This window comes from Cygnus atratus, chromosome 10, assembly GCF_013377495.2.
Source record: "Cygnus atratus isolate AKBS03 ecotype Queensland, Australia chromosome 10, CAtr_DNAZoo_HiC_assembly, whole genome shotgun sequence".
NCBI lineage: Eukaryota > Metazoa > Chordata > Aves > Anseriformes > Anatidae > Cygnus > Cygnus atratus.
In genome coordinates, this window is record NC_066371.1 from 4,102,443 (window position 1) to 4,116,398 (window position 13,956).

Sequence of the window (13,956 nt, forward strand, 5' to 3'; positions counted from 1 at the left end):
GAATCCTCTGTTTGCTTAGAACTTGATAGGTAAAGTCAGCAAGAAATGACTTTATAACATTCCAACTGAGCCAAATTATGCTGGTAACAATTGAAACCTAGATTTCTCCTAAATGATACAAAGCATACCATGTAGTACAAGAAACTATCAGCATGCATTTTAGAGGTCATTTTTGTACTTCAGGTGTATGAGTTTAAAACCAAAAAGGGACAATTCTGATAAAAATGTACTCAGGTATTTCATAACATTAATATTTATTGCTTTATATGAATACTGTATTGAAAGCCCAAGCATTCAGTTTACACACAGAAATTATACAATTATATACCGTTTCACAATGGCAGTGAGCACTCATTACAATCTACAAAAATCTACTTTACAGAAATTTAAAAATCCTAAATATCAAAAAGGTACAGTTGAAGAAACAGGTATAAATTTGGCAGCCAGTAATTGTGACTGGGAGGTTGCAGCTTGCATGTCTTTAAATATGGGAACTGGAAAATATCGAGAGTAAAGCAGTAGTTGTGCTTTGAGCTGGTTTGAAAAAAATGTAACACTGGCTGTCAAAGTAGCATGTTCAAAAATATTTAGTTCACTTCCAAAATGTTATACAAATCATGGCGATTTCTATGCACCTCTACACCTTTTAGTTTTTTAGCTCAGGTACATAACTACTGTCATATATTAATTCTTCCAATACAGTGATGTGATCATACCAATGCCATCTGCATACCTTAGAATAATTCTGAGACTTCTCTATAATATTCACAATGCTTTGAGAAGCACTCAAGAAGGCAAGTACCTGTTAATTTCTTCCGAGATACTTTCTTACCATACTTTCAAACATTTCTTCTACAAAAAGTTTAAGCTAATGTTTTGATTACAACGTTCTCAACATAAAGCACATTTTCTCATAAATAAATGAAATCCTTTCACTCAGGCACCTCAGAAGTATACAAAAGTGTTGTAATCTGAACAGTTCTCTTGGAATGTGTTTACTCTGGTGTTTTCAACAACGTTCATATTTCCAGGGTTTCATATGGGCCAGATTTCATTTGCCTTTTTTCTTCCCCAGAGGCAAAACAAAGTGCCTTGAGAGGTGAACTTAGTCTTTTCCTATAGAAAAAGTATTTGCTGTATTTAACTTTTATAGAAACAGAAAAATATAACATTTCCCCCTTAGAACAGTGAGGGTACACATAGGTGTGCATGCGTGCATATGTGTGTGAGAAATGTAACACATTTTAAACACACAACATAAGGTTTCATAGTGTGTATTCAAATAAAAATCTGGAAACCAGCATGAAACCCCATAATTCACATGTTAAATGTTGAAACTGTAACCAAAATATGAAGTAACTGCTATAGCTGTCAGAAAAAGACAAGACAAAAAGCTTTCTTGCTTACGTACAACTAGGTGTGGTAATTTCCAAAAAAGTTGTCAAAATTATAATTACCTTCCAGTTTAAAAACTTTTATTCTAAATAAAAAAAACTATACACAAACCACTGATTTGACCAAACGAAAGTTCAGCGGTAAGCAGGACCTGAAGGAGCTGGTATTCACAGTTCTTATCATGTACAACTCTTTCAAGGTTCGATCCATGGAGAAGTTTATTTTACAACCTGCTTCTTTTTGTAAAACTAAAGGTCCACTTTATTACATAAAATTATTTATACAGTGTAAAACCGGAGCCTTATGGAAAATACTGCATCTAAGTGTATTTAAATTAGTCTTGCTCCATAGGTTCATCTGCAACTTCTGTGGCTTCCTCACTGTTTTCCATAGGGGTCTCTGATGAATTTTCTGGAGTTTCACTAGCATACGACCCTAACTCTTCAGTTTCACTGCAGTCAGCTCCACTACTGCCAGATCCACTAATTTCACTGTTGTCTGAATGTGAATCCTTCTCTGACCGAGACTGATCAGACTCCTCCATTTGATTGCTCTCCTCAGAGGTCTCTTCATTCACAGTTGAGGATTCAGTGTCTTTTTCTTGATCTTTTCTGTCTGGACCAGTGTTTCTGGGAGACATGAAGGACTCTAGAAACAGTGAAAAGACAGTATTACTAAGGCTGTTTTTAATCCTGAAAATTTTAATCCTGCTACTTTCTATTCCTGGCTATGCTGAGCAAAGTTTCTACAACACAGACAAGGACCAGAAAAAGTGACAATCCCAGCTTTTATTAAAAGATTTAAAATATCAGCCAACCTCATCAGGATGGCCACACTGTACTAATAAACCATAAAATAAAGTCATATTTTGGATTAAATAGGTAGCTTCACTTAATAAAACTTCAGTGGATAAAGACAGTCTAAAAAACAACAAATAACTTCTTGCTTCCACACATTTCTTCATTTGTCCTCAGAATTAGTCTTCTGGAAATGTGGAAATCATTACTGTTTCAAGTATACATCAGTCATCATCTAAAGGAACATGTTAAAAATACAGGATCGACAAAAATAACTATTAAAAGAAATCCTGGGAGAATATGTAAAAAAACAAAGCAGAATCCAGAACAGGAGACATTCAACAATCCCAACAGTATTACAGGCTTCCTGCAAAGAAAATCCAACCTTCTTGGAAAATGCACCAAACAAATATAACGAAAAATCTGAAATACCTTCCTCCTCTTCCTCTGTACAGTGCTGTCTGGCACAAGTAGCATCTTTTTCTTTATCCTGAGATGTAGAGGATGTTTCTGTCTCTTCCCCCATGCCTAAAGAAACTTCACTGGAAGCAGTTTGATTAGGTGCATCTCTGGCTTCCCCTTCCTTGTCAAATTTAAGTCTTTTTACCTCATGCTCTTCTGCTTCTGCAGGATCATCTTCAGAGTGCTTATTTTTTACAGGGCTGCTCTGAGCACCTTCTGATTCAGATGCTGGTGATTCACTATAAACAACAAAAGCAGCTGTAGGGTGTTTGGTTTTCTTTTTTTGTTTGTTTCTTTTAGAAAAACATTCTGTAGCTTGTTATACTTCTTTTTAAAAGTAGCTATTTCAAACTAAACACTTTACAAGAAAACAGTAAAACTTGCTTCTTTCATTACATGACAAAACCTCAAAATCATCACTCCAGCTTCACCTGATTGTTGATGAAAACAACAATCACACTGCTCTGGCGAGTCTAAATTACACACCGTTCCTACTGTCAGCATTAATGGCAAACATTTATGAAATGTCGTGTCTGGTTATACTTCATCATCCTGGCACAAATATGGTAACTGTGGATTTCTGAACTCTATTATTCACTCTACATTTTTACTACACGTGCCATACACTTACAAGATGTGTTACTACAACTTTGAAAACTTGAGCTACTATTTACCTAGACAGCCCAAACAGCAGTAAGCACACAAGGGAATCCTCCTGCAGACATTCTTCTGTTAAGGCTTAACTATGCATAGTTAAGCCATTCCCTTTTAAAATGCTTAAACTTGGAAGGCCCTTCCCTTTTAAAACGTTTTTCAAATGCAGGTGAAAAAACATGAGAATAAAAAAAAATTGAAATGCATTAGTCCTCACAAACCTGTGTTTCTTATCTTCCGTTTGCTGCAAGCTCGATTCTTTATGTTCCGTGCTGTCTGGCAAACCGTTTGTTGTCATAGGAGATGACAAAGAAACCTTCGGTCGATTTACTGGCCTGGGAGTTCCAGGGCCATTTACATTAGATCTTTAAAAAATAATAATAATAAAATTAAGAACAACAACAACAATAGTAATAATAAACCCCATCCTTTTAATAAAGGAATTTGTTCCTAACAGAGAGCAGCTATAATCTAGTTCTTAAAAGAACTGGGTGGGGGAGTGTAACTTCCTATTTTGCAACAAATAAAATTCCTTGCCTCCATTGGAACCAGTATCACCAAAACTTTACTGTAAAGAAAATTCTAAACGAGGTTACAAAAAATATTAAAAAAGAACATGACACGTATCCCGATGACTGCTCTTCTCTCCCTCACCCGTATTCCATATCATATCCCATTTTTGAGGCTACCTATTCAGGATCAGAATAAGCAAAGATAAGGGATCTGAGCCAGCTATTTCCGTAACAACCTTGCTTTTATCCTGAAAAATTTAGCTCCTGAAGCTAAACTTACCTGTCAGAGTAGCCTGGTGAATTTCCTGGGAACATTACACCATTCATCCGGTTTAAACTATTGGAATTGTTTTTCCTAATAAATAGAGTAAGAATCAGAATGTTAGGAATAAAGGAATGTTTCCAAACTACTACACGTAACACTTACTTGCAGATCACTATCACTACTGTTGGCTTAACTATTGATACTGAAAACTGAACTCTGCACGTCGTACTTCGGGATTCAACTACTGTCAGGAAGCAAAATACATTACACATGCAGACACACGTCCTCCTGTCTACTAATGCAATCCTGAAGTTTCAAGAAACTGAAGATTTTACTTACTCTGAAGATGGATATACACAGCTGACAACCATGACATTCTGTAATACACAAAAATACATGTATTAAGAGTTCAGAAACAGAAACTTCTGCACCTGACAACAGTCCAAAACTTAAAGGGTTACAGGATATTGGTCATATCTGCTGAAGTAGCTTTCAGATAAATTTTCTTTAGAGGTATCAACACATTAAAAACACAAAAACCATCCTGGCTCCCCTTCAACAAGATCAGACCACAATTACATTAAAAGCCAGTATTTTCTAAGTGGGTCAAAACAAGACAACCACACTAAACCCCAGGCCCAAGTGTTTGTAATTTCTAATTGAAGTATCCTTGGAAATCAGAACAAAATGTTCTCAAATGCTGAAAAACTCCTGAACTTGTGAAGAAATGTTCTATTTGTACGTATGAGTCCTATATTGAAAAGCATGCAAGCATTATTAGCTATTTTTGGCACAGCCATATTTCATCTGCTACATTATTTTGGCCCCTGCCTAAAAAAAAAGGGGAGAAATAATGACTAATTCAACATGTTTTGCTTAGCCCCCTCTCCCTCTTGAATGGCACTGCAAACTAAATCCATTTTAATATCTAGAAACCTCACTTTAAAAAGAGCCAAGTTTCTCTTTTTTTTTTTTAATCAATGCTTAGTCAAATTGTAAATGCAACCTTTTCTGCAGGACCGTTTAAATTAACCCAGACTAACTTCAATGAAGGATCTCCATAAAACTTGGAAGTATTGTTTCACAGATCTCACTCTAGCTGATTTTTGCTTTGTGAAATCCCTGTTTCATCCTTTATTGCTGACTTCCTTTTCCAAACTTGCAAGAATATATCTGACTGTATGTGCTGTAACAGTGAAATCAGCTGCATTTAAAAGTTACACTTTTTTTGGGGTGGGGGGGGGGGAGAGGGGCTGAGTAGCCTAAGTAGGAACCTCAAGCTAATTTTGCTATCAAGAAAATCCTATGTGGAACTGCATTCTAATGTAAATACCATTTACTGACATCTGTATGCTTTTATGAAGATTCATTCCACTATACAAGAGGATTTAAATACTGACACAAAAGACACTGGGGGGAAGGGAGGTTTCCTCTCTTCCTCATCTAATCTGAACCCAAAAGTAGAAGGAAGCATCAAACCAAAAAATTCAAATTATTTCAGGTGATTATTTGATCAGTTTTAGTTAGGACTCAGTATTACGAATGATATTATACCCTCCAGAAACTAGTTTGAGTACTGCACAGCAATTAGGAAACGACAGTTACATTCCTGAAATTTATTTTCAAGTTTTAAGTAAGTTCTTTCAAACTGCTCTTACAACATTAAAAATAAAGGAAGAAACTCAGAGTTGAGAGTAGCTATTAGCTATTACATGACTGTGAACCATAATGAAACCAACAGACTTTTGGTAGCAATTCAAAAGTTATTTAAATAGTTATTTAAATGGTGACTGTTGAGCTGCATGTTCTCAGCAAAATACATACCTTTTCCACACCTCTTAGAAATTTGTCTGTTCCTGTGTAATTCCTCCTAGGATCTGTCAGCAACTCACAGAGTCGCTGAATAGTGAAGGGGATGCTGCAATGAAATAGATTTATAACAATTTAATTTGGTTTTTATGAGTATGACTGCTAGGAAGCAAAAATTTATTGCTTTCCTCCCCTTACTGAGAGGACAGAAAGAAAATAGTACAGACATCTGTTGTTATTAGCAATATAGGGTAGTAACTCAAAGCCTTATTTATTTCCCTTCTTTCACACACTGAGATAAGGCACTCTCTTTTGTGCTCACCATGACAACTCTTAAGTAGCATCCTAAACGCATCATCCCGCAACTCAATCCACTAAAATGATGAAAGGGAAAGTGGTATTTAAATTGAGAAACCAGATCATCAACAGTAAAATAGTTTAAGACTGCATTTATTAGATAACTCGAATAGAACAGAAATGGGAAGTGATTCAAAACAAATTTGAGTCATACACGCTAGATCTAAAAAAAAATCTCAACTCGTAGTTTATTTCATGTTTTACAAAATACATTTACAGAAAAAGCATTAAATGGTGGAATTACTAACTTTAGCTGTTACACACACTGTATTTTGCCACACCTGGACAGTACTTATCTATCATGGAACACCTCGGTAAAATCATTATTAAACTTAAAAGTTACACAGATCCAGAGCATCACATTCACACTGTTTTCTGACAATTTTGCACTCGGTTTCATCCTACTTAAATGAGAAACTGACCTTTCGAGCAAGCGATATTTTACATACGTCGATCAGTTACCTGAGTTGTCATACACTTTCACTGAAAATTCACGTACAATGTCACAATTTAACACATTTCTATGACTTTTGACAAAATAATGAAATACTTCAGGTTGATTCAATAAAATAATGAACATTTACATATTTTTACAGTTGACTATTTGAAATTGAAGCCATTAACATTTCAAAAATACACCTAAAAGAATATTTGATACAATGATACTTAAGAACCAGTTCTTGATTGAGAATATGACTGACACACCAAATCCAGAGCATTATCAATACACATTTGCATACATATACAGCACTACACTGGATTATTTTTTTTTTTAATTTAACTTTTATTATTTTCTAAGGACCTTGGTACACAGTATCTTTAGCCTATTTCATTAGCTAACACAGTACCTAAAAGCTAAAAAGCCACGTTTTAAAGATGCGCAGATGTACCGCTGGGTCAGCGAAGACGTCAGCACACTGTGCTTACTCACACTACGTGACAATTCACTTCAACGCAAGCAGCGAGCAGAAATAGAGTGACCAAGTATCAACAATCTAATCGTGTTTTCCAGCATTGTGTGGTATGTCACTGAGGAAGTTACAACCCTCAACTTGAAAACGGAAAGGATATACGCTACCGTACAACCACCCTCAGCCCTAGCTCAAACGCTGCCACCGGAAAAAACCACAGACTGCCTATCACGTTTACCCCGCCAATGAGTTAATGCCTTGCTCTCAGCCCGAATTACACCATACCAGCTTATCTGTACTTGACTTCTAGGAATAGGAAGACGGTCAGGTTAATTTCCATCAGTCAGCTGCGGTGAGTTAGAATACAGCTGACAAAGCATTAAATACGTTCAATATTTGCAAAAAGTAATGCTAAAAGAGGGCGATTTCTAAAGCATTTGTTTTGACACGATTGCTTAAAAGCAAGTAAAACAAATGGCAGAAATTTAATATTTTGGCACACAGGCAAAATACACCTCACCTCCCTATTTGACCCAGAATTCTCTCTTTCCCAACCCCAACGGTTGATGAGAACAAGCTAGGAACAAATGTTCTTTTTCATTCAGTTTATTACATGAAAGCTCTTGGGCTTGACAATGCTTCTCTCATTCTGAATTTCACTAAAGCTGCCTTACTGTTCATCAAATATTGCTGCTCTTTAGCAGCGTTTGGTCAGCTAGCAATCCTTCTGACACCCCAGTTCTTCACAATGCTCAGCTTCCGAGCAGCTGAATGCTCAGCTTCTTTTAACCAAGTTCCCACCTCTGTGACTCGGTCACACAGAAGAATTTACCTGATCTGTTAACCTCTCCCCGTAGGCACAGCACTAGTTGTTACTACTGTTTCTCATCAATGGCTATTTCACCTTGGGGTTTAAAAGTCCCCTAATTACAGTGTCTTTGTAAAGTTGTAACAGACTAAAATGTCTGCAAAATCAAATTATTTCAGAAAAACAACAATACACGTAATTTTAAATTATTGTTTCATACGTTTGGTTAATGAAAATTCTGAAGAATCATTCCCAGGCTAATTCCTATTTAGCTGCATCTAACTGGGCACTTGGAGAACAAAGACAAGGACACGAAGTAGTTTTGTGCGCCAACAGAGTTCTGGTTACTTGAGAAATACTCAAGAAAATGCGTAGCCTGAAGTCGCACTCCTATTTTACTCTCAGTTAGAAAATGTTTAAACAGAAGTTAAAACCAGTTTTCCTCCAAAATTCTCCATAGTAAACTGAACTTTGTTTACTGAGCAGTAGATGGCACCAAGTGTCACGGTATCACCTCCTCTGCATATCATTTGTTCAACATTTGTATGTGCTTTAGTTTGCAAACCCCAACCAAAGTTAACTTCACCTCTAGTTAATTATAAACTCTTTCATGTAACTACAAATTTTAAAAAGTTTAACAATATGATGTTAAAATAAAAGTAACCGAAATCGGTGCAAATCCATATGTAAACACCAACGTGAAAGCTTGTGGGCAATGAGAACTGATCTTTCCAAATGCTTAGGAAGACGGCTAGTGCAGCACATGAACTGCGTGGCAGTCAGTCCTTATCTGCCTTCCTAAGGTAACCGCCTAAAATTCCCCATGAAGACATTTGTAATTGCACTTCCTAGTGCTATTGTTCAGAATGAATTTCAACCCAAAAATTCTTCATGTAGACAGCAGTCAAAAAGTAACAGGGGAAATAAAAAGGAAAGGCATGGATCGCCTTAAGTTTAAGATCCTTCTAAACCCAGCTGTTATAACTAAAAGGTTAAGTCCTGTTCAAAATGAAGAGCGATTATTGGACATACCATAAATTTTAAATGTGATACTGAGGAAACACAGAAAGCAGAATGAACTAAAAAGCATTTAACTGAGCATTTGGATTATAATTATAAGTATGTATTTTTACTGTTGTTTTTTTTTTGGTGCTGTGAAGACTCCTCTGTCTCCTGAGATCTCGGGTAACATACCTTGGAACTTTCTGCTTCAGGAGCAAAAGATAAAGAGAAGAGCACGTCTTTCAAGACCCTCCTACTCCAAAGCAATTCTAAAGCCTAGCGCAAGAACCTGGCTCTAGAAGCACATTACGCGAAGTACGGTAAGACACAGTAAGGCTAGAACAGCCAGTCTGAGCTTTCTTTAAAAGTCACTTCACCTAGGAAGACCCATAGGACACATCTTCACGTGATTCAACTTTCACATTCATATCCTCCCTGTAGGAACTGTGGTATTTACTAATGGACTATTCTACAACCCCAGACTCTGGAACATCCTAATTTATGACTTTCTTAAAGGTAGCTGATGTACACAGCTTGCTCCCTCAAAGACCAGGTGGTTCAGCTGAAAGAACAAGGAAGCGGCACACTTTTCAAGCGTTCAGCACCAGCTGAGAACAGCACAGCCACAGAGCAAGCTGCACGCTTGGGTCACCCACAGGTTTGTTTAGTGCTCTTCGGAAAAACAGCAGATAACAGCAGCCCATTCATTAGCTGTCTCAACGTGAGAACGTTACAGATTTTTGGGGCAGCGAAGCATTAACAAAAAGCTGGCGGAGGTAGGAGAGAGACAGACTGGCATAAAGGAGAGGTTTATTTTTAAATTCCTCCAGTGAAGCAGCCTGGTATAAATATTGGGCAGCAGAGAACACACTGAATTTCACATTCTTAGGATTGTCTTATATAAGAGCAATCTGAAGCTTTTTTATTTTTTTAAAGGGAACCAGGCCTGACTTATAAAAGACACTTACATTGTAAGTATGTAACATTGCATGGAACAATGACAGTAAAAATTATTAAGCTAACATCAAAATAACATGCTATGGACATGTCAGCAGTACCTCCAAAACTGAAATCAGGAAGTGACAGGGAGCTAAGCCTTACAGTATGCCCATTTACTGACAAGCTGAGAAAAAGGCTGAATAAGTCTCTCATAAGCAAATATCGAGACTCAAACAGAACAACTCAGCTTATGCAAGTACGTAATGCAGTTTAGAAACAAGAAAAATAACTATACAGGCCATTAAAACAATACAGCAAATAAAAGACACCCTTGACAAAAAAATAAATCAGGAGCTTTATTTAAAATGAAACAAAACTTCCAGAATTACAAAACCAACAAAGGGTACACACTTAAGACACAGTCAGCAACAGATTGAATATCACACATCTCTCGACTAGCATCACCTGAACTATATATCTGAATCTGGCGGAATTTAACACTTCAAAACCAGGTTCACTTCGCCTCCTTGTCACACCGTGTCTACCACAGCATTAGCTGTTCAAAGCCTACTGAACTGCCACAGAGTTATTAAGAACTGAACACCTAAAGAGTTCTTTCAGCTACGTATTTCAAAATACATTGAAAGAAATCTGACTTTAATGGCTATTTTACCTGTTACGTGCTGGTAACGCTACCGTGCTTCATTGAAGGGTATTAATACAAACCTACCTATGCACTGAAAAAACTGAAATGACTGACGTCTCACAAGTCATCAGTATTTTCATTCAAATATTATACTGTAAATTATTCTTATATATATGTATATATTATTAAGTATATTAAGAGAAAGTTGTGAAACTGCTGCAATATATTTCCAAGGTATACATTTGTTTCTGCTCATCGATTTAAGGAAGTAGAATAAATGGTCACCAAGCAGATTACTAAGGTTAAAAACTGAGTATTTCTCTTATCCTGATTTTAGGCAACAAATGTTACATACCCATTAAATCCAGTGACAATTTTCAGGATTCGTTCTTTCATCTCTTCGAAGGGAATATACTCCACGTTTGGGTTGGGGGGCCCTCTTGGCTCAGGAGCTGAGGTTCTGAAATCATCCATTACTTTCTCCAGTTTGAAAATAAAATAACCTTTAAATTGAGACCACTGAACCCTGCATAGGACACAAGAAATAAGAGATATACAAGTCAGCCCCAAAACCACAGAAAAACAGTGTGATTTTATGATTGTTAAAACAAAATTCTGGCTGGTATGCCAATCCTAAGATAAATTCAGCAACTAAGGAAGTATTATTTTTCTTTCTGAATTTAAAGCACGGTAACTATTTAAATAATTACAGTAAAACATTATTATACGAGTTAATTGCCATTAACAAGGTAGCAGGATAAGCCAGTTCCTTCACAAACCATTACAATTCCAACCTAAAATTGCACAGGATGCGTGCACGTCACATTACCAGAGAGCCTACACGCAGCCTGAAGTTCTCACTGAGGTTACAGAAGAAAAAAAAAGTTTCAAGTCTGGAAACCACACAGCATTGTCTGTCTTCTGTTATAATGCCCTTCTGGTTTGGGCCTTTTGTAATTAACTGTTGGGTATCCACACACCTTCAAAGCACTTCATGGGACCTCTTGTTCTCAGAAAGGCAAATACATTTTGTATCACGGTTAGCACCTCATGAATATTTGAGCAAAACAATTCTGAAATTCTGAAAAATACAGCCACAGCTGTAAGTAATCTAAAAGTATCGATTACCTTCTGCCTTACAACTTCCAGTTTTGCCATTTACAGAATTCTATACAACGAAATTTTCAAGAAAACGGGTTTCCTAAGCAGCATACAATGGATATCTGAGCCCCTTCTGCACCGACCAGCCCGCAGCAGCCCCCGAAGCGACTCTGGGCTTCCTCCTGCTGACGCACGTCTCAGCAGCGCGGGGAGCAACCTGCAAACAACTCATTTCCTTCAGTCACTACCAATTGTAGTCCGTCCGCGCTGACGCAACGCAGGAGCTCTCGCAGCTACCGGATGGCATTTATCCACAGCATGTGGGATCTGAAACCAACAGGCTCCGGCCGCACGGGCACTGTCACGTCGGTGGGAATCCAGCGAAGTCACACCAGCCTGCTTTCACAACAGTGCCCTGTTACCTCCACCTGAATTTCCCCCCTGCTCATGAGATGAAAACGGGAAAATTTAGCTCTGATTTGTCTAGAGGTGGAAAGACAAAGCCTTGGTCTTTCATTAGGAGCAATAAATTGGCAAGAACGGGGGAAGAAAATCTGGAGAGGAAAGGCAAACCTTCCTTCTCCTTCCAGGAAATCATTAAGCACTGCTGCAGAGGGGAACGCAGGACTTGGTGGCTAACTATAAAACCAGAAAGCAAAATAGAAGGAAATAAGGTCCCAAAAGGGAATGTCCTGGACAGATTAAACAGAACCACTGGTTCTCATGGGATTATTGCCCCAATTAGCATTACAGAGAAAAATACAAAATACAGCAACATTTCTAACGTACAGTATGAGACACGACTCCTGCAAAGCTGAAATGAAAAAGCTCTCCGACTACGCCGTGCTACCACCGTGAGACGAAAGCTTTCACAACAAAGCACACATTTAATACCTAAGCACATCACAAAGCACAGGCAGAACAAACCCGTCAATAAGCTCATGCCAAGGAAGGATTACTTCCTACGGAGCACCCCACTTTTACTTGCCTCATGAAAAGGGGTTCCACTATTCTGCTAAAGCTTCTGATGAGCCTGTTCAGATATTTTTTTCAGTTTCAACTTAAGCTGTGCTTTATTTTTATTTATTTCTTGCTGAATAGTAACACCTCTTTTCATAGACGATTAACCCATCAGCATCGTGTTGCTGAAATAACCCAACCCAAAACAGCAAATATGTTTTAAATGTGAATCTACTGCCTGCAGGCAGTATCCACCGCCTCCTCTTCCCAGTGCTGAAGCTCTATGAAAACAAAGCAACCTTTTACCCCTTTACAGAAGCCTAGAAAAACGTTATTTTTTCTAAATTCAAGTATTTTAATTAGTATTTCTACTATTACATAGAAAGGCTAAGAACCCGCAGCTGCAATGCGCTGTGATTTGAATGTTGCAATACTGACCTAAAAAAGCATCTTTTGTCCTGTATTTCAGACCAAACAAATAAACGATAGATGCCTGCCGATGAGGTGACAAGGCCCAGCTTACAGCCAGGAGCAGCACGGGTTAAGGATCAGCTCACCCTGCAGTCACAGCGTGCCTACAGCTACCCCAGACGTCGCAACCCCAACTTTCCATCAACCAAACGAGCTGTTGGCAGAAGCAGGGCGACCGCCGCGGCAGAAGCTCGGGGCAGACTCGCAGCAGCCACGTACTCAGCCTCCTCAAACAGGGTTTCTTCAACGCTGCCGAATTGCACGCTGCCGCGGCTGCGCTGCTAGCAGCAGGAGAGCTAACTGGTTAAATCCAGTGGCACAAACCGCGGCTGCTGCTGTGGTCTCAAGGCAAGAGCAATGTAACCCACTGCTCTACAGGCCCCGAACTCCCCCTTGCTTCTGGAGCATCGCCTCCTGAGCTCAGGGTCGCGCCTTGGACGTTCAGGGAACCCCAGGATGGTCCCATGGCCACCGAAACAAGCCCCCACCAAAAATCATCTCGACGCGCTTTCGGTCTATGCAACTGGTTTCCGATGAACGTTTTTATCCCAGTACCAGCAAGTTACAGGGGAGCTCTGCCCACTCAGCAGGAAGTACCATCCACACCACAAATAACAGAGCTCCAGAGCCTTCAACTGCACAGACAGACTCCAGTCCTGCAGGGGCAGCACGGTGCATTCCTAGAAGGTAGGAAGACGGTTCCTGAGGGATGCGGTGCAGGTCATCTGTTTCTTTTAGGCTCTGCTCTTCTATCCTCATCCTAGGACAAGCAATGTCCAGAACTCAGTCAGCAGCAGCCCCTTTCCCCCCTTTCTTACCTCATCCAGCCTCACATTGCATCTGCCAGGCCGCTAGGAAGGGGTCAGC

General features: G+C 38.7%; 1 protein-coding gene across 1 annotated transcript in view; it reads right to left on the bottom strand.

Moving 5' to 3' along the window:
- Positions 1-237: 237 nt before the first annotated feature.
- PPP4R2 (protein phosphatase 4 regulatory subunit 2) overlaps positions 238-13,956 on the bottom strand; it is a 28,800-nt gene continuing 15,081 nt past the window's right edge. Inside the window, exons 3-9 of the mRNA XM_035546515.2 lie at positions 10,913-11,083; positions 5,910-6,003; positions 4,425-4,462; positions 4,101-4,175; positions 3,530-3,673; positions 2,625-2,893; positions 238-2,043 (exon numbers count right to left, since the gene is read on the bottom strand). Of these exons, the coding sequence (XP_035402408.1) occupies positions 1,730-2,043; positions 2,625-2,893; positions 3,530-3,673; positions 4,101-4,175; positions 4,425-4,462; positions 5,910-6,003; positions 10,913-11,083 (1,105 nt within the window). The 3' untranslated portion in view covers positions 238-1,729. The remainder of the gene's footprint in view (positions 2,044-2,624; positions 2,894-3,529; positions 3,674-4,100; positions 4,176-4,424; positions 4,463-5,909; positions 6,004-10,912; positions 11,084-13,956) is intronic.